The 21119-nt window shown below is 46.3% G+C and overlaps 1 protein-coding gene across 3 annotated transcripts in view; it reads right to left on the reverse strand.

The window, feature by feature from the left end:
• Positions 1-302: 302 nt before the first annotated feature.
• Positions 303-21119, reverse strand: part of dnm1a (dynamin 1a) — an 86864-nt gene continuing 66047 nt past the window's right edge. For 2 of the 3 annotated variants that reach the window (XM_056291146.1, XM_056291145.1), the window contains exons 16-22: positions 11684-11793; positions 11281-11392; positions 10960-10974; positions 10285-10455; positions 7955-8196; positions 7022-7225; positions 1399-1452 (exon numbers count right to left, since the gene is read on the reverse strand). In XM_056291146.1, coding sequence (XP_056147121.1) covers positions 1422-1452; positions 7022-7225; positions 7955-8196; positions 10285-10455; positions 10960-10974; positions 11281-11392; positions 11684-11793 — 885 coding nt within the window. In that variant the 3' untranslated portion in view covers positions 1399-1421. Of the gene's footprint in view, positions 364-1398; positions 1453-7021; positions 7226-7954; positions 8197-10284; positions 10456-10959; positions 10975-11280; positions 11393-11683; positions 11794-21119 lie in introns of those variants that run through there. The other variant, XM_056291143.1, reaches the window with a different exon arrangement.

A 21119-nucleotide genomic window follows, 5' to 3' on the forward strand; every position in this document is an offset into this window, starting at 1 on the left:
CTGCTCCTCCCTTCCTGGTGCAAGGCAGAGGAGAGGAGGGGAGAGAGATTGAAGGATGCCCTCCCCCCGTCTCTCAAGATGATTAAAAGAGAGGAGAGTTTGCAGGTGTCCTCTCACGCTCTCCTTGCATTCAAGCTCTTCTCCTTCTCGTGGAGCAGTGGCGAGTTGGGTGAGTGATGAGGAGGCGGTTAGTGGTTTATAATACATGGGAGAGTGCGGGCAGCGGTGGAAAACAGGGATGACGTTTTGGAAGAAAAGAGGTTGAAGGAAGACTTTTACAGAGAAGGGGGCAAGGTGGTCTTCTAAGAGTCAAGAGGCGGCACAGGGCTCTCTGGGCGAGAGGGCCCGCCTTTGTTTGGTCGGCTGTTGCAACACAAAAGAAACACAGGAGATATGAAAAAGTCAAAGAAGAGAGAACAAAAACCCCAAAATCACAGAGATGACAAGCTGCTGGATTTATATACTGCACAAATTCATGCAGCACAGATGTTGTTCTGTAGGTCTCTAGTTTTAAGCGAGGGTCAGATCCAGATCCAGATCCTGTGAGTCATAAGACTAAAGTGTGTAAACACATGCCCTCACCTATGATTTTGGGGACCATGATGACTCTTAATACAGTAAGGAGATTATTTTAGCAACACAAGAGTCTTACGAAGATGCCGTTATCTCATAGGGCCAAATGTAGCTTGGGTAGATAATGCATCGTCTCTCTTATGATGATGATGATGATGATGATGATAATGATGATGAACAAATCGGCATACAGAAAAATGGGCCAACATTACTTATGATAAAAGCCAAAATAAAACGTGAAAGAAAGGCTGATTCGAGATCAAATAACAGAGTCTGCAGCCAGGAATACCCATTTAAATAGCAGGATAAAATTTGTAATTCGGTATTTTATGACCAATATGTATTCATACTATATGTATGCATTCACCCAGGCTTAACACTATGCACATATATCAAACGTGTGTGTGTGTGTGTGTGTGTGTGTGTGTGTGTGTGTGTGTGTGTGTGTGTGTGTGTGTGTGTGTGTGTGTGTGTGTGTGATACGCTCTTATTTGTGTCTCCTATCAGTAATTTGTCTATACATTTCGTTATTCATATTGTAGGGGTACAGTGCATGTACGCCATCCATGCAAATGTCAGTGTAAATGTTTTCATCTGAGTCTGTGTGAAGGCAAAGGGGTGTGTGTGTGTGTGTGTGTGTGTGTGTGGGGAGGGGGGGGGCTGACAGGAGGATCGAGGGAGAGACGTGGCTTCTAGTAGAGGAGAAGTAAAAAGAACAAGAGGAAGGAATCAGCTGAGGTGTGAGGGGGTAGAGAACGGTAGGTAGGTAGCGCTGTGGTCGGTGACCTCTCATCCGGAGGTGTGGTTGGACGGGTGTTAACGTAGGAAGGAAAGAGTGACTCAGAGGTCTAGTGGGTTGGAGAAGGCGGGGGTCTCCGACTGCCAAGGTAAAAAAAAAAAATCACACAAAGGTCACACAGACAGACAGACAGACAGACAGACAGACAGACAAGGATAGGAATACAGAGGGGAGACACAAGAGAGGGAGGGGATAGGTTAGGATTAGGGATTTTTGAAGGAGCTGCTTTCTTAGACAAGGCAAAACATATTCTTATTTTATTTTTTTTACTTTATTCCCCCCCCCTTTTTTTTTCTCCCCGATCGCACTTGACCAATTACCTCACTCTTCCGAGCCATCCCGGTCACTGCTCCACCCCCTCTGCCGATCCGAGGAGGACTGCGGACTACCACATGCCTCCTTCGATACACGTGGAGTCACCAGCCGCTTATTTTCACCTTACAGTGAGGAGTTTCACCAGGGGGGTGTAGCGCGTGGGAGGATCAAGCTATTCCCCCCGTACAGGCGCCCCGACCAACCGGAGGAGGCACTAGTGCAGCGACCAGAACACATACCCACATCCGGCTTCCCACCCGCAGACACGGCCAATTGTGTCTGTGGGGACACCCGATCAAGCCGGAAGTAACACGGGGATTCGAACCGGCGATCCCTGTGTTGGTAGGCAACGGAATAGACCGCTACGCTACCCGGACACCCCCTATAAACATGTCATATTTTCTCGTCTCATATTTAACACGACTTTAATACTAGCACTGAGATTACACAACTTAAACCAGTTAAGAACATTATGATGACTCCCTTCTAAATGACGTATCAAAATCACACTAAATGCTGCATATGAGTAGCTTGCTTAATTTAGCAGGATGTGTCATTATAATTCCTCGAGTCAGTGACTATGGTACATAGCCTTCCTAAATATTTGGTGGTAGTTAGGGAGAAGAGCTTTAACACACATGAAATTAATACGGGAGTGTACTGAACTAGCTGACTGAAGGTCCTGCATACGTACACACCACACACTCACACTCAGAGAAACTAGAGATGGCTGGGATGTGATGGGAAATACAAACAACACCATCACAAAACTCACAGCTTTTGAACTTTGGATTGCAGTCTTTTCAATTCTTACTGCTGTAGTGTGTGTGTGTGTGTGTGTGTGTGTGTGTGTGTGTGTGTGTGTGTGTGTGTGTGTGTGTGTGTGTGTGTGTGTGTGTGTGTGTGTGTGTGTGTGTGTGTGTGTGTGTAAGAGAGAGAGAGAGAGAGAGAGTGAGAGAGAACAATAAGCAGACCTGTTATTTACCTCTTTTTTACGACGTGTCATACCTCTATTTTTATGCCTTTATTGGATAGTGATAGTAGAGGCAGACAGGAAATGGGGAGAGAGAGAGAGAGAGAGAGTCAGAGGGAGAGAGAGTGTCAGAGGGAGAGATAGATAGTCAGAGAGAGACAGTCAGAGGGAGAGAGAGTCAGAGGAAGAGCGAGCGAGTCAGAGACAGAGAGAGTGTCAGAGGGAGAGAGAGTCAGAGAGAGAGTCAGAGGGAGAGAGAGTCAGAGAGAGAGTCAGAGGGAGAGAGAGTGTCAGAGGGAGAGAGAGTCAGAGAGAGAGTCAGAGGGAGAGAGAGTGTCAGAGGGAGAGAAAATGTCAGAGGGAGAGAAAGAGTCACAGGGAGAGAGAGTGTCAGAGGGAGAGAGAGTCAGAGAGAGAGTCAGAGGGAGAGAGAGTGTCAGAGGGAGAGAAAGAGTCAGAGGGAGAGAGAGTGTCAGAGGGAGAGAAAGAGTCAGAGGGAGAGAGAGTGTCAGAGGGAGAGAGAGTGTCAGAGGGAGAGAAAGAGTCAGAGGGAGAGAGAGTGTCAGAGGGAGAGAAAGAGTCAGAGAGAGAGAGAGTGTCAGAGGGAGAGAAAGAGTCAGAGAGAGAGAGAGTGTCAGAGGGAGAGAAAGAGTCAGAGAGAGAGAGAGAGTCAGAGGGGGAGAGGGAGAGTCAGAGGGAGAGAGAGTGTCAGAGGGAGAGAGCGACTCAGAGGGAGAGAGAGTCAGAGAGAGTCAAAGGTAGAAAGTCAGAGAGAGCGAGAGCAAGTCAGAGACAGAGAGAGTGTCAGAGGGAGAGAGAGAGTCAGAGAGAGAGAGAGTCAGAGAGAGAGTCAGAGGGAGAGAGAGTGTCAGAGGGAGAGAAAGAGTCAGAGAGAGAGAGAGAGTCAGAGGGAGAAAGGGAGAATCAGAGGGAGAGAGAGTGTCAGAGGGAGAGAGAGTCAGAGAGAGTCAAAGGTAGAAAGTCAGAGAGAGCGAGAGCAAGTCAGAGACAGAGAGAGTGTCAGAGGGAGAGAAAGAGTGAGAGAGAGAGAGTCAGAGGGAGAGAAAGAGTCAGAGGGAGAGAGAGTCAGAGAAAGAGAGTCAGAGGGAGAGCGAATCAGAGGGGAGAGAAAGAGTCAAAGAGGGACAGCGGCACCTGCAGCCATAATCCTGTACGCACTGTGCGTACTTTTTTTTCATGATTTTGTTGTTCTTCTTTTTTTTAACATTATATCTTGAGAATAAAATTGTGACAGCAGCAGATCCTGTCTTTGGATTCTCTTTTATTGAATAATGTGCTTGAGATGCATGTTTGGTTGTGTCCACTCACTAACGTTACCCTAAGCCACTCACGCCGTTTGACGCAAATCCATTTGAAGGCCGATGATTGGTGTTAACGTCACTGGCTAATAGCGCGCTGTGCGTACAGGGGTGCGTACAGGATTATGGCTGCTGGCGTCACTGGAGAGAGAGAGAGAGTCAGAGGGAGAGAGAGAGAGTCAACGAGAGAGTCCGCGGGAGAGAAAGAGAGTCAGAGAGAGAGAGAGAGAGAGAGAGTCAGAGAGAGAGAGAGTCAGAGGGAGAGAGAGGGAGTCAGAGGGAGAGAAAGAGAGTCAGAGAGAGAGAGAGTCAGAGGGAGAGAGAGCGAGTTAGAGAGAGAGAGAAAGAGATAGAGAGAGAGAGAGTCAGAGAGAGAGAGAGAGAGAGAGAGTCAGAGAGAGAGAGAGTCAGAGGGAGAGAGAGGGAGTCAGAGGGAGAGAAAGAGAGTCAGAGAGAGAGAGAGTCAGAGGGAGAGAGAGCGAGTTAGAGAGAGAGAGAAAGAGATAGAGAGAGAGAGCGGTAAGACATGAAGCAAAGGTTGCCGGCTAGATTCGAACAGTTGCAACCATGTGGTATGCGCTCTAACTGTCCGGCATCTCAATACCTCTTCATTAAAACAAAAGCTTACGGCTACTTCAAAAGGCAAAATCAAAATTAGCTGATTTGCTGACACAAACTTCTTCTCCTCGGCTTCCTCGCTAGCGAGGTTTGCCAGCAGGCGACACAAACACACCCTGTGAAATCAGATGATTTTATTGCCCATGTGGTGCTCTACTAAGGCAGTAGCCTACTCCAAGAAAAGAAAAGAAAGTGAGCGAGAGGAATGTACATGCAGGGAACAAATGCCCTCTGGGGTAACTAGCAGAAGGGAGGTGATGGTGATGATGGTGATTAGTACCAAACGTACCAGAAACGTTAATCCTCACTGGTCAGTGATAGTGATTCTGAAAGAGGAACCATAGTCATAGGTGGGATAGAGGTGTAGTAAGGGAGAGGAATGAGGAGGAAGAGGAGGAGAAGAAGAGGAGAGGAGTGCAAACAAAGAGACAGGTTACAGTGCAGGGAAAGACCCACGTCACAGGTGCTGAGCTTTCACTTAAAACCAATCAAGAGTCCCGGAAGTTATCTGACGGGTTCGTAGGCCGGTTCTCGGTTGATGTCCGGCCAAAACACAAAGATTAGAATATTTGAGGGTACATTTGTAAGTGAAAGCCTCGCCCAGCAACGTGTGTGTCTCTTACGGTAAAAAGGCGAGCTTCTACCTTGACAGGTAATCAAATAAGCTAGCTTATGACCACAGACGAACACAAAGCAAACGTCAGAGGTGCGAGAGGCAGATAAATGGAGAAGGGAAAGGGAGGATACTTCACAGAGAAAAGCCTCGCTGTTTGGGACCTCTCACAGAATTCATCTACTGACTGAAAGCTGCTATGAGGAGTTTTTCATTGATTGTTTATCAGTCTGAGTTTAATTTCGCTGCAGCTAATATGACTGACATATTCAACTGTGACCACGAGAAGATTGGATATTGCACGGTGGCCCAGTGGTTAGTGCTGTCGCCTCACAGCAAGGAAGTCCTGGGTTCGAACCCCGGGGTTGTCCAACCTTGGGGGTCATCCCAGGTCATCCTCTGTGTGGAGTTTGCATGTTCTCCCTGTGTCTGCGGTGGGTTTTCTCCGGATGCTCCGGTTTCCCCCACCATCATAAAGACATGCATATTAGGGTTAATACCCCTGTCTGTGCCCCTGACCGAGGCATGGCGAGACGAACTGGAGTTGGTCCCCGGGCTCTGCACGGCGGCTGCCCACTGCTCCTAGCTACCCAGCTAGGACGGGTTAAATGCAGAGCATGAAATTTTCCCCACTGGGATCAATAAAAGTAGTAAAAAAAATTAATTCCAACTACTTGTCTCGATTTGTCTCCCATTAAATCTTGCAAAATGATTCATGGCCCGCAGATGGTACACGTAGCCACAATTAGAAATACATCGGCTTGCTCCTGCATATCTTGTGAACACCTGCTTTTCCAAACATCACTATAGCCCTCACTCTTCTCTTGTACGAGCTACCAGAGGGTGGATGTAGATATTTGCGAGAAGAGACAATGCTCATGCGAAATGAAGCCGTTCTGCCGTGCAACACTACCACTTTTGTCCAAGAGAGTGCGCAAAGTCGACAAAAATCCAAAAACTCCTCGTAGCAGCTTAAAGCATACAGAGGTCTTTAACCACTAAAATGAGGCCAGTGAACTGAAGGGTTGAGGTGCAGCGACAACAGCAGGAAAGTGAGTTGTGCTTTGGAGTTAATTAGTGTTTATATAGTGATGAGTGGAGAATGTGTGTTTAGCAGCAGTGATAGGAGGTGAGAGTGGGTGCATGCGTGAAGGTTTATTGGACCTTACCGAAAAATTTATTACAGTCTCCGACAGGCTAATATGATCGTTCAAAGTTGACTTTTTTTGTCGCAGAAGTTGGACTTCTGCTACAGTTGGACGAATGATTACCCTTTATGTTTTTCAACCTTGCTGAATTATTTCAGTGATTATGGAAACAAATTGTCATCTATCCATCCATCTATTCAAGGATCTCTATGAATCTATCTATCTATCTATCTATCTATCTATCTATCTATCTATCTATCTATCTATCTATCTATCTATCTATCTATCTATCTATCTATCTATCTATCTATCTATCTATCTATCTATCTATCTATCTATCTATCTATCTATCTATCTATCTATCTATCTATCTATCTATCTATCTATCTATCTATCTATCTATCTATCTATCTATCTATCTATCTATCTATCACATCAACAGCTCTCAACACTTTCATTTACCTCCTTTATCCCCACATCCAGGTGTCTTCACATCCCCCTTAGTGGCAGAGAGCATTCACACTTCAGCTTGGACAGTTTAGTATCATAATTCATCTCCTTTAAGACCTGGTTTTTGTTAACATCCCTTTTGAACCTATTAGAATATCCAATATTGTCCATAGCTGGCTTTGAAATTGGTAGACCTCTCAGGTTTGCACTTACCTGGGCACACTGGGGGGAGCCCGATTAGGGCGAGAGGGCACAGTGGGTGGAGGTCCACTGTGGGGGTCTGGGGATGCCCCTGGACGAGAAGGAACTGGGGGACCCCCTGCTGGAGGAGGTCCAGGGGGTGGTCCACGAGATCCTGGGCGGGCTGGGGGACCGGGTGGAGCTCTCCTATTTGGAGTTGGACTGGTGGCTGGAGACCTGGAGGGGAAAGGATGGAAAGAGGACCAAGGCAGGGGAAAATAAGATTAAAAAATTGAATGGAATAAGAAATAAACATCTGTGAGCTTGTAAACCCAAAAGTTAGAATCACTTTAGTGTGCTTGTTCACCATTTACTTCATTATTATCTTGTTGACTTTTCTTCTTGTGAAAGTATGCCTATGGTATACCTGCATCTCTTAGCTCCAGCAGACTTGACATATCTTCGGACCATATACAGCAGGTGCCTGTACAACCATTTCCATCCATCCATCCATTACCTATACCTGCTTCATCCAATTCAGAGTTGCATGCAGACTCTAGTCGGGGCTAGAGTCTGCATGCATGTATTTGGACTGTGGGAGGAAACCCATGCCAACACAGCAAGACTATGCAAACTCCACACCGATGTGGATCCTCTTACTGTGAGAAGACAGTGCTAATCCCCACTTCACACATTTTTAAATCAATCCATCATATCTTCATTTCAAGTTCACTCATTTAACCATTATGGCATTCATCCATGACCTCTCCCTGATTGTCCCTAAAAAGTCACTATCCTGCCATACCTCCAAACACCTTTGTCCATCCATCCATCCATCCATCCATCCATGCATTATTTTGATCATTATGCATCACAGGAACTACCTCTCTCTACCTGCGTCCAGCAGTTTCTCCATACACCTTCTAATTATTTTACTAGCAATCCATTCATTTCTACAGTCCTTACCTTCCCCCAGAGCCGCTCCGCTGCACCTGCAGCCAAGAGTCATCCACAGGTGGCGGCATAGCGGTAGTAATGGTGGAGGTGCTGATGTCACCTATGATGCCAAGGGCCTCCCGAAGGGCATGATACATCCGCAGCATTTCATCACGGTGGTGGGCCTGTTCTTGGGACTCCTCCATCAGTGTGTTCTGGTCACCACATGAATACAGCTGGGCAAGCAGTTCAGCATTAATGAACTCCTTAGTCTGGGACGAAAGAAAGACAGAGAGATCGAGAGATGTTGGAGACATAGAGACAAAGAATGGAGGCATGAGAAAGAGTCTCTCAGCACGAAAAACCACGTATAATGTGTTTTTTTTCCCTTTAATACTTTTGGAAGGCATGCCAATCTACACTCACTGGCCACTTTATTAGGTACACCTTGCTAGTACCGGGTTGGACCCCCTTTTGCCTTCAGAACTGCCTTAATCCTTAGTGGCATAGGTTCAACAAGGTACTGGAAACATTCCTCAGAGAGTTTGGTCCATATTGACATGATAGCATCACGCAGTTGCTGCAGATTTGTCGGCTGCACATCCATGATGCGAATCTCCCGGTCCACCACATCCCAAAGGTGCTCTATTGGATTGAGATCTGGTGACTGTGGAGGCCATTTGAGTACAGTGAACTCACTGTCATGTTCAAGAAACCAGTCTGAGATGATTCGAGCTTTATGACATGGCGCGTTATCCTGCTGGAAGTAGCCATCAGAAGATGGGAACACTGTGGTCATAAAGGGATGGACATGGTCAGCAACAATACTCAGGTAGGCTGTGGCGTCGACACGATGCTCAATTGGTACTAAGGGACCCAAAGTGTGCCAAGAAAATATCCCCTACACCATTGCACCACCACCACCAGCCTGAACCGTTGATACAAGGCAGGATGGATCCATGCTTTCATGTTGTTGACGCCAAATTCTGACCCTACCATCCGAATGTCGCAGCAGAAATCGAGACTCATCAGACCAGGCAACGTTTTTCCAATCTTCTATTGTCCAATTTTGGTGAGCCTGTGCGAATTGTAGCCTCAGTTTCCTGTTCTTAGCTGACAGGAGTGGCACCCAGTGTGGTCTTCTGCTGCTGTAGCCCATCTGCCTCAAGGTTCGACGTGTTGTGCGTTCAGAGATGCTCTTCTGCATACCTCAGTTGTAATGAGTGGTTATTTGAGTTACTGTTGCCTTTCTATCAGCTCGAACCAGTCTGGCCATTCTCCTCTGACCTCTGGCATCAACAAGGCATTTTCGCCCACAGAACTGCCGCTCACTGGATATTTTCTCTTTTTCGGACCATTCTCTGTAAACCCGAGAGATGGTTGTGCGTGAAAATCCCAGTAGATCAGCAGTTTCTGAAATATTCAGACCAGCGCGTCTGGCACCAACAACCATGCCACGTTCAAAGTCACTTAAATCACCTTTCTCCCCCATTCTGATACTCGGTTTGAACTGCAGCAGATCGTCTTGACCATGTCTACATGCCTAAATGCATTGAGTTGCTGCCATGTGATTGGCTGATTAGAAATTTGCGTTAACGAGCAGTTGGACAGGTGTGCCTAATAAAGTGGCCGGTGAGTGTATATGAATATGACTGGAAAATTCAAGGTTTTATTAGTTTGGAAAATATTTTCCAGCCTCATCTCTCATCTCATCATCAGCTGCTTCTCCAGGGTTGGGTCACGGTGGCCACAAGCTAAGTAGGGCACTCCAGACGTCCCTCTCCCCAGCAACGGCCCCCAGCTCCTCCTGGGGGATCCCAAGGCGTTCCCAGGCCAGATTGGACATGTAGTCCCTCCAGCAAGTTCTGGGTCTACCCTGGGTTCTCCTCCCAGTTAGACATGCCTGGAAAACCTCCAAAGCAAGGCGCCCAGGAGGCATCCAAATCAGATGCCCGAACCACCTCAACTAGCTCCTTTTGACGCGAAGGAGCAGTGGCTCTACTGCGAGTTCCCTCCGGATGTCCGAGCTCCTCACCCTATCTCTAAGGCTGAGCCCAGACACCCTATGGAGGAAACTCATTTCAGCCACTTGGATCCGCTATCTCACCCTTTCGGTCACTACCCAAAGCTCATAGGTGAGGGTTGGAATGAAGATTGACTGGTAAATTGAGAGCTTTGCCTTCCGGCTCAGCTCCCTGTTCACCACAATGGCGAAGAGGGTTATTTTCCAGCCTAATCTGAGTAAATTTAGTCTCACCACTTGTTAAATGGGGACATATTAGAAAAGGGTCCCTGGTCTATTTTGCAGCCAAACCACTGATGTTGAGCAAACAATAAGGATTTACAATCCGATGACTAACATTGTTGATCATGAGATGCATGATGGTCTTTGGCATCAGGTCGCGAACGGTCTTGTTGACGATGGCCATGTAGGAGTCCACCAGGTTCCGGATGGTCTCCACCTGCCGCTCCAGCTGAGGGTCCATGCTGTGCATAAAGTTGTCTGAGCCATTCTCATCCCCACCGTCACTCTGGAAAGAATAATTTAGTTGGCATGGGGTAGATATGCAAATGGAAGAGAGAAATTCAAAGTTATGAGGGTTTGCCTAAGAAAGTAACACAGCAAAAAAGAGAACTGCCAAAGATGAGATAATGTGCCACCATAAAACAAAGAGGATTAGGGGAATTCTACAATGAGAAATACTTGCTTTACAGTACACAGTATTGAGGACAGTACAAATATTGATGTAATTGCTCTGCTCGATAATGAGAAACATTACATTTTCTGGTCTGCAAACAATAAAAAACATTCACTCCAATTAACGAGCCAGCTGAGAAAGCCGAGATAAGGGAGCGACTGTGGCCGGAGTATTTGTTATCCCTGTCAGAGCAAAGAGTAAGCCACTGCTGAAGAATGATGCCATCTAAATAAAGAGGACCAGCCAAATAATCAGTTATTTGGGTGGGAGGCCCCCATGACACGCGAATGAACGATGGTGAGGAAGTATGTCGGAGGCCAAGACAAACACACATACCTTGCCTTCCTTCTCCTACAAGGCCCAAAAGCAATGGAAGACAAAAGACATTGTGAAAGGGCAGAAGTAATGAGCAACATATATATATATATATATATATATATATATATATATATATATATATATATATATATATAAAAAAAAACATTATAGATAGATAGATAGATAGATAGATAGATAGATAGATAGATAGATAGATAGATAGATAGATAGATAGATAGATAGATAGATAGATAGATAGATAGATAGATAGATAGATAGATAGATAGATAGATAGATAGATAGATAGATAGACAGACATAGATGATGGAGACATATTACCGTCACTCGTTCAGGATAAACTCCAGCCCTGAGGAAGGAGGCTTTCCATCCATCAATATCCTCCTGATTCTCACATGCCAACTCCAGCTGACGATAGTCCTTGTACACATTCCTGTAGATACACACAGCAAAACATTAAGTATGCCTGCCACCACTTGTTATTATGCTATTAAGCTGTATTGTTAAATTCACTTATTTTCTTCCTTATATTTCTACCTATTATTCTTTTCCTCCCCTCCAACATGTCTAGCTACTTCAACATAGTGAAAACTACAGTATAACTTCAACTCCAACGTCAGACTGTGTCCATCATGGTATTGTAATCGCGTACATGCAAGCCTTTATTTATTTAATATGTTTATATTTACACGCGTGGTTGCAAATGTGTGTGAATGTGTGTCACCTCTGCTCGGTGTTGAAGAGAGCAAAGATATGCTTGCTGGACATAAAGCCTTTCTCCACATCTCTCAGTTTCAAATTATCAACCTGCAGCATGTACTTCTTCTCCTTCTCCTGCAGGGGGCGACAGACAGACCGATTGATCACATATGAGGCAACCAGTGTGAGAAAGACATTTTTCTGAATAATGAGACAAACAGATAGAGCCTCTATACGTATGTCAGATATCTTTCTGACCTGAGGAGGAGGATAAAAGCGTACGAGTGATGGACAAATCAATCGGAGAGAGAGAGAGAGGGAGAGAGAGAGAGAGAGAGGGGCAGCCATACTAGCTTAGAAGGCCGACCAATTTTAGACCAAAGTAAACTGCCTACACAATCAACTTACTACTTTACACAGAGCACAAGATTCATATTGTTTGGTGAAATTCAAAATTTGCATGAAAATTTAATGGATGAAATGTGAACTTTCACACACTAAAAGACAAAAAAAAAAACTACGATCCAACTAAGAATGAAAGAAAATAGGCAAGCGGGGGTAAAAAACCCGAGAAACTTGGAGAGAGCGAACGCATGTACGGAGTAAAGGATTTAATGGCAGAGAAAAATGAAGAGAGGGAAGTTCTGAAGTTCTCGAGTTTGTGGTTTTGATTACGGCGGGGCAGAGCAGAAGAGAAAGGAGAGCAACAAATGAGAAACATACATGAAAAGAGAGAGAAGGAAAATCAGAGGGAGGACATAGAGGACGAGAGAGAGAGAGAGAGAGAGAGAGAGAGAGAGAGAGAGAGAGAGAGAGAGAGAGAGAGAGAGAGAGAGAGAGAGAGAGAGAGAGAGAGAGAGAGAGAGAGCGAAGGGGAGGGAGAGGAACCACATTCCAGTGTAGAAAGCTCTTGTACTTGTAAATTTCTACTGAGCATATGACATCCAGACATGTAGCTATTTATGAATTAAGCAACCCACTGTATAAACGCTCAAAGCTGGGCAAAGGGTTTGACTCGCATATGCCACCAGGCTGTAGCGCAAACATGGACACACCGTCCCACAGACAGACAGACAGACAGACAGACAGACAGACAGACAGACAGACAGACAGGCACACAGACAAGACACAAATACAAACACACGCTTGCCTTTGGCTGCAAGCAGTACCTTTAAGCCTAGCCTTTAACTACCCTGAAAACCATATGGCTAGCTAACCGCTAGCCTGCCCTGCCCAACCCAGCGTGCATGTGGGAAGGGGGATGTGACCAATCTCCTTCATCACAGGATTTATGACCTGCATGGTCAAATGGTCGTATCCCCTGAATGTATGTAAAAACACATGTGGGCACACGCACACACACACGCACACACACACGCACACACACACACACACACACACACACACACACACACACACACACACACACACACACACACACACACACACTTGGCGGTGCCAACACACCCAGGTGTCCACTGTAAAAAAAAGACCAAACGAGCTGTTGTTCCAAACTACCAAGTGCTGACATCATCATTTATGGCAGTGGTGAGGGCAAATATCTCCCCATCACTTCTCTCTTTCTTCTTCTCCCTCCCCTTAAACCTCTATTATTTTTTTTCGCTGTTTTTTTCTGTCTGCCCCCCCCTATTCCTTCTACACATCTTTTTCTCTCACATTTGCCATCTCCCTCCCTCCTTCCTTCCCTCTCGCTCTCTCCTTGGGAGTAAGCAACCTTTGACTGATTCATACATTTTCCTATCCTCTGGCCCGTAAATCAAGCCAAGAAAGGGGGGGGGGGTGTAAAGAAGAGAGAAAGGGAAGGGAGGAAAGGGAGGCAAGATGGAACGAGCATGTGCGAGATGTGGAGAAAGTAAGACTGGGTTTCAAGAGACCCAAAGTTCAGTTTACAACACGGAGAAACAACCGAGTTAAGATGACGACAACGAGGAGTGACAGACCACAAAGGGCGAGAGTACAGAGGGTGGATGTTGGAGGAGAAGACTAAACGGTGATACAGGAGAGTGAGAGGAACCTCACAGAGGTCAGATAAAAACCTGGAGACGAGAGTGAGAACTGATGAGAACTGCATCGCCGTCCAGACCGGTGTTCACACATACCCACACACGGCCTTTACAGTAAGGATCAGAGGACGCCAACGGAGGTGTACCTTGTTCCTCAAACCCGTCTACCTCGCTTCTTCCTATCCACTCGCTCTCAGCTTAAGTCGATCCAAAACATTTCAGTGAGAAACTCGTCGCTGTTGTGAGTGTGTGTCTGTGTCTTTGCACACGCATTATTGTCAAATGCTGTGAAGGGAATACCATCGTCTGTGTCTTCAGCTCCTTTAGCCAGTCCCTGCAGTCAAGAAGCAGTATCAGACTCTCTCTCTCCCGCCTAAAGTAGGATGAGCGTGTGTGAGATAGAGAGAAAGACAGAGACAGAGAGAGACAGAGAGACAGAGAGAGACAGAGAGCGAGAGAAATGGAGTGAGAGAGAGCAAGAGAGAGAAATGGAGTGAGAGAGAGCAAGAGGGAGAGAAATGGAGTGAGAGAGAGAGAGGGAGAGAGGGTGGGAGAGAATGAGAGAGCGAGAGAGCGAGAGAGAGACAGAGAGCGAGAGAGCGAGAGAGATTGTTGGGAGGTCTGGGTCGAGAGGTACTGAGTACTTCTCAATATGTTCGCATGAAGGCATCACAGCCAGACTAAGGACATACATGTGAGACACACACACACACACACACACACACAAACACACACACCCATACATACAGACAAGCACATTTATTCTACAACATACAGAAAAATGAAAATATATACATAAAAAAGGCAGCCATAGGCACTCCGCTCATTTGACTTAATTTTTAAGCAATGGCAAATGATTTAAGATGTTTTCTGTAAAAGCCCACTGTGCTAATCGGCTTTCAAAACATACGCTCTTGACACATGTGCACTCACATGTGGACACACACACACACTCACACACACACACACACACACACACACACACACACACACACACGCACACACACACACACACAGGGAACTTCTCGTCCCATCCAGTGCCCATCCCATCCAGTCCAAACAGCATAGTTTGGACGGCAGTGTGAGTGGAGTACTTTCCATGGTTTTGTTTTGCTTGTGAGTAATAGCGGGCTCATTATGAAAGTCGGGACCAGAGGAAGTTCACTTCTGAATTCATAAACATACTTCAAATGGACCTCTCTTGAACGGTCCAGACGAGAGCCTCGTACTCCCTCTCTGCCGCTCTCTCTCTCTCTCTCTCTCTCTCTCTCTCTCTCTCTCTCTCTCTCTCTCTCTCTCTCTCTCTCTCTCTCTCTCTCTCTCTCTCTCTCTCTCTCTCTCTCTCTCTCTCTCTCTCTCTCTCTCTCTCTCTCTCTCTCTCTCTCTCTCTCTCACACACACACACACACACACACACGTACACACAAGCTTGTGTACATAGGTGTAGAAACGAAAATGTGACCACGTACCAACACACATCTGTGTGCAAACACACTGACACTTGCACACGTTTACATCCGGAGTCGCACAAACCGTGTGCTGTTAACACATTTCAAACCAACCAAGTAGTCCGGCGGATGAGCCCCAAACAATTGTTTACAACAGGCATGTTTTTTTCAAGGGCTGCATGTCTCAGTGTGTGTGTGTGTGTGTGTGTGTGTGTGTGTGTGTGTGTGTGTGTGTGTGTGTGTGTGTGTGTGTGTGTGCGTGTGTGTGTGTGTGTGTCGGTGGAGTCTGACAGAAAAGTCCTGGTGACTCGGGCCGCGCATCAAAGGGCTGTGGAGAAGCCGCACGGCATCTGGGAGCAATAATGTTGCTTCTAACCCTCCATTACCACAAAGACTGGGCCCTGGGTGGCGGCCAACGGCAATTTTCACAACCCTCCTCCTCACCTCTTTTCCCTCTTCCCCGTTCTTTCTTTCCCTCTATTCTTCCATCATTCATCTATTAAGCTCTGCAGCACAACAAAACAAAGCCCTTCTGTGAAAGAAGGAGATAAAAGACCGCGACTCCTGGTCAAAGTTTGAGGAATTGCGGAGTAAAGATTTCAGGAGCTCGCGGTCTTCGCTGCTTAGCGCCTGCAGATAAGCAACAGCAGCAGGCGAAGGGCCGCTGAGAAAAGTCCCTCGGATTTAGGGGTTGTCATCCGAAAACTCCCGAGTCCGGCGAGGAAAACATTGCTGTGGGAACAAACCACGTCACAAACCGCCTTACAGAAAGAAAGAAGAAAAAAAAACATAGTTGAGACGGGAAGGGAGAAATTTCTAGGATGCTACGTATATGCAAAAGACAGAATATGGTGTATGCTTGAGATTTAACCTACACTGTAAAAAATAATCTGCTGGTTTTAAAAAAGTATGGCGACCTATTACGAGCCCTTTCGGAGTAATCTCAGCTAGAATGAGCAATGATCACTTCTCCATAACGTGGGGCTACCTAAGAGCCACAGTAAAGACACATACCTACCATGAATGTGTACACATACATGTACACGCACACATGCACGCACACACACACGCACACATTCATTGGATTTGTGTACACACACACACACATTCATGTTTTATTTTATTAACGTGTGTGTGTGTGTGTGCGCACATTCATGTTTTATTTTATGAACGCACACACACACACACACACACACACACACACACACACACACACACACACACACACACACACACACACACATTCATCGGATTTGTGTACACACACAGACACACGTATATACACACACATTCATGGGAGTTGTGTGTCTTCACTGTGGCTCTTAGGTAGCCCCATGTTATGGAGAAGTGATCATTGATCATTCTAGGTCAGATTACTCAGAAAAGGGCTTGCAATAGCTCGCCTTACTTTTTTAAAATTAAACCAGCAGATTATTTTTTACAGTGTAAGAAGAAAAAATATGAACGATACTACGTAACATCCAGAAAACACTTATCTAGATCAACGTAAAGTCTGGAAGTAATACCCAATCAGGAAGAAATAGCAGGCAAAGCGTCTCAGGAAACTGCGTTTAACTTTATGTCTTTTGGACTTCATGTACAGTCGGCCCACACACTGCTAAATATTAAAAGGGGAACGGCAAACAACTTCACAGGAGGAACTACAGCTGAGAACACCTCGGCTGCAGCTATTTCTGGGACGACGTGTAAAAGCGTTCAATTGTTAAGTGGGTGACTCGGCAATCTGTAAACTTGGGAATCCCCCCCCCCCTTACATCGCTGATAACGAATAACTCTGGGCAACGTGGCAGTGTCTACTCACTACAATACCCCAAATGTCCTCCAGTGTATCACCTAAAACTGTAGGCAAATGTCTGCCAACTTGCCTTTGAGTCATTTCTTGCGGAAAATGTATTCAAAAAAAAAAGTTGTGGCCAAATTTCTCCTAGCAAAACCTAACTTTTTGAATTTTTTTGAAATTAAAAAACTAATAATTCTGAGTCAGTTCTGGCCTTTTGTGGCCCCGCTTAGCTTCCCCTTAGAGAATAAGCACAAATAAGAATAAACTCGTGTGTGAAACAGAATGTTGTTGCCACAAAACAGTGACACATTCAGACAGCAGTGCAGCAAAAATACTGCTCAGCAGGTCAATGATGTCTTCCTGTTCAGCAGCTAATTGCTAGGAGGTTAATTGATTGTGCTTTGTTTAGCTCAGCTAAAGGTCACCGTTGCTGCCTGAGGGTTCGACGGGAACCGCATGTAATGCTTATTCATGGTGGAGACTGTTAAATGTGGGACGGGGAAACTAACCACATAAACACATGACAAAATCGGCATACATCTGAGTGTTATTCGTTAAAGGGCAATGCTGTGTGTGTGTGTGCGTGTGTGTGTTTGTTCACAGTTGTCAGCCACATGTGATTGCATAAAAAATACTGTGTGTCATTTGAAAACTTCCTGCAGAGTGTTTCTCGGTGCTGGGTAATCAATGGATCACAACAGTTAGTTGTGTTTTCCGTAGCATAAATAGTAGAAATGGGGAAAAAAATGTGAAGACGTGCCCTGAAAATACTCCGTGCAGGGTGAGGTCATTGAGAAGAAAGATTTATTAATGGATTTAAAATAATAAAAGAGTTTATACTTTCTGCTCTTTTCCTTTTTTTAACTTTTTTACTAGTATTCTGGTGCTTTAGCTCATGGCTGTGGCCGTACAGGAAGGAGGGATTAGCTAGAGGTGCACCCGATATTACTCGTTATGAGTGAGAACACTCCCTAACACGAAGTGGTGTGTATATTTAGTCACAGTACATACTACTAGACGTTCTCTTTCATCTCAGTTCTGTTCTTTGATTTTGTCCCACTCTGCTCTTGTTACACATAATGTGAAGTTTGCTACAATGTTGCAGCTTCTCAGTACTCGTACTATAGGCCCGTGTTCTGTTATAAACCCCGGGTCTTACCAGATCTGGACCCTGGACCTGCACCTCATGAAAATATCTGTGTTTGTACAAGTGTGTACGTGTGTGTTTGCTTGCATGCACACTTGTCCGTGTGTGTGTGTGTGTGTGTGTTTGTGTGTGTGTGTGGTAAAGGCTTAAGGTCTTGTGAAACAAGACACTGTCATCATTTGTCCAACATTATCCATCTTCAAAGGAGGCAGCAGGTCTGCATTGTCTCTCTCACACACACACACACACACACACACACACACACACACACACACACACACACACACACACACACACACAGGTCCAGACTTCAAAACACACATACACACCCACCCACGGAAACACACACATTTTAAACACACACTGTTGTGTAATTAGTATGTGTTTTAAAGATATTATGTGTTTGAAAGATATTATCCTGGGATATGAGAGGCAGAATGAGGAGAAAAAGATATTTTGGGAGGAAAAAAAGACTTAGTGGGTTTATCTCATCAGCCGGGGAGACAAATGAGAACCATCCACATGTCTCACTATCATGTTTGCACTCTCTCTCCTCTGATACGCTGGCCTCATGACTCATCCCTCGCTCGCTCTCCATTTCAGACTCCATTCTTTCTTTCTTTTTTGCATCTCTTCGTGTTTCGGGGGTGTTTCAAACAAGTCTATCTTTTGTTATTCCATCACTTTTGCCTCTCGTTTTTACTTCTTTTTACAGCAGAAACTTTCCCCTCTTTCTGATCTTTCCGTCCTCGTGGCTCTCACCCACCTCACACATTCATCATGGTTTAATCTCTCGCTCATTCTCCATCTTTTTTTCCGTGTTTTCTTTTTCTTCCTGCTCTTAGACCGGTGCATCATCTCACAACAGCGTGTGTCTCATGTGCATGTGTGCTACCTGGCTGTGAGAGCGCACACTCTTACAACCTGCAAACACAGGGTAAGGCCAACTGGACCACGCCTGTCCTGCTGCTCACCACACACACACACACATTCATAACACACAATCTATCTGTGGTGTGTGTGTGTGTGTGTGTGTGTGTGTGTGTGTGTGTGTGTGTGTGTGTGTGTGTGTGTGTGTGTGTGCGTGTACACATGCCTGTATGTTTATATAAATGCGTCTTAATATTTGAATGTGTTCCACAGTGTCATTGGGCAAACTTTATTATCTATAGGCATCCGGGTAGCGTAGCAGTCTATTCCGTTGCCTTCTAACACGAGGGTCGCCGGTTTGAATCCCTGTGTTACCACCGGCTTGGTTGGGTGTCCATACAGACACAACTGGCCGTGACTGCAGGTGGGAAGCCGGATGTGGGTATGTGTTCTGGTCGCTGCACTAGCGCCTCCTCTGGTCGGTCAGGGCGCCTGTGCGGGGGGGAGGGGGAACTGGGTGGAATAGCGTGATCCCCCCACGCGCTACGTCCCCCTTGTGAAACTCCTCACTGCCAGGTGAAAAGCAGCGGCTGGCGACTCCACATGTATCGGAGGAGGCATGTGGTAGTCTGCAGCCCTCCCCGGCTCGGCAGAGGGGGTGGAGCAGCTACCGGGATGGTCCGGGAGAGTGGGGTAACTGGCCAAGTACAATTTGGGAGAAAACAGGGGGAAAAATCCCCCCCCCCCAAAAAAGTGAATGATTTCTTAAAAAGAAACCATAACATTTTTTCTTTCCCTCCCCCTTTTTCTCCCCAATTGCACTTGGCAAATTACCCCAATTGTAATGACCCAATTGGCCAATTACAATTGTAAAAAAGTGCTTTGAGTGGTTGGTAGACTAGAAAAGCACTATATAAAAATGCAGTCCATTTACCATTTACCTCACTCTTCCGAGCCGTCCTGGTCGCTGCTCCACCCCCTCTGCCGATCCGGGGGGGGGGGGGGGCTGCAGACTACCACATGCCTCCTCCAACACATGTGGAGTCGCCAGCCGCTTCTTTTCACCTGCGATCAGGACGCATACCCACATCCGGCTTCCCACCCGCAGTCACTGCCAGTCGTGTCTGTAGGGATGCCCGACCAAGCCGGAGGTAACACGGGGATTCGAACCGGCGATCCCCGTGTTGGTAGGCAGCGGAATAGACCGCTACGCTACCCGGACGCCCTCAACCATTCGATATAAATTATAATCCATAAGGACAACAAGAAATGGTGTGGTTGGTTCTCTAGTTATTCAGCAGTTATCATGGTTATCTGATGTGCTATCTGAGGCGCTGGCTCGAGACCAGCGGAGGATTTGTTGTACTATAGCTGGCTAACGCCTTGACAGTAGAATGCAATGGTTTATGTTCGAAGGTTGTCTTTATGGGTTTGGCTAGCACGGGGCGCAGGATTTAAGATAAAGCTCTGGCACTCACAAGCTTCGCATTTCCCACAGACGAGATGCAGACACACATGGACCGAGACACACACAGACACACACAGACACACAGAAAGGCATTCACTGTAACGCATTATCAAGACCGAGAGACAACTCGGGAGGGAGAAAACACACACACACACACACACACACACACACACACAGACACACAGACACACACACAGACACACACAGACACACACAGACACACACACAGACACACACAGACACACACACACACACACACACACACACACACACACACACACACACACACACACACACACACAGGGTTTTCGTGACAAGGCAAAATAAAATGAAACGACACAAAATGTGTGCGTATGACTGTGTGCATACTTGCGTTGTGTCTGGCCTAATAGATAAAGGCCTGAGGAGGAGGCTACTCGCCTGACCTTCCAATGTGTGGGAACAGTGTTGGTGCAACCACAGCCATCCACCCACTCACCCGCTGACATTCCCTCCCGCCCAGACATATCTGCAGCAGTGACACATTTGACCAGCCTCTTGCCTATTACCCGGCCGGTCTTCTTTCCGCCTTCCTCTTTCTGTCCAACGACTTCCTCCTCGTCCAGCAGCGGACGCCTCTCCTGCACCCTGGCTTCCTAAACCTTAGCTCCTTCTGCCCTCTGTGCTCTCCGTTTTCGCTTTTCTGCTCCCCCCTCTTTCTGCA

The sequence above is a fragment of the Lampris incognitus genome, chromosome 12 (assembly GCF_029633865.1).
Source record: "Lampris incognitus isolate fLamInc1 chromosome 12, fLamInc1.hap2, whole genome shotgun sequence".
NCBI classification, from domain to species: domain Eukaryota; kingdom Metazoa; phylum Chordata; class Actinopteri; order Lampriformes; family Lampridae; genus Lampris; species Lampris incognitus.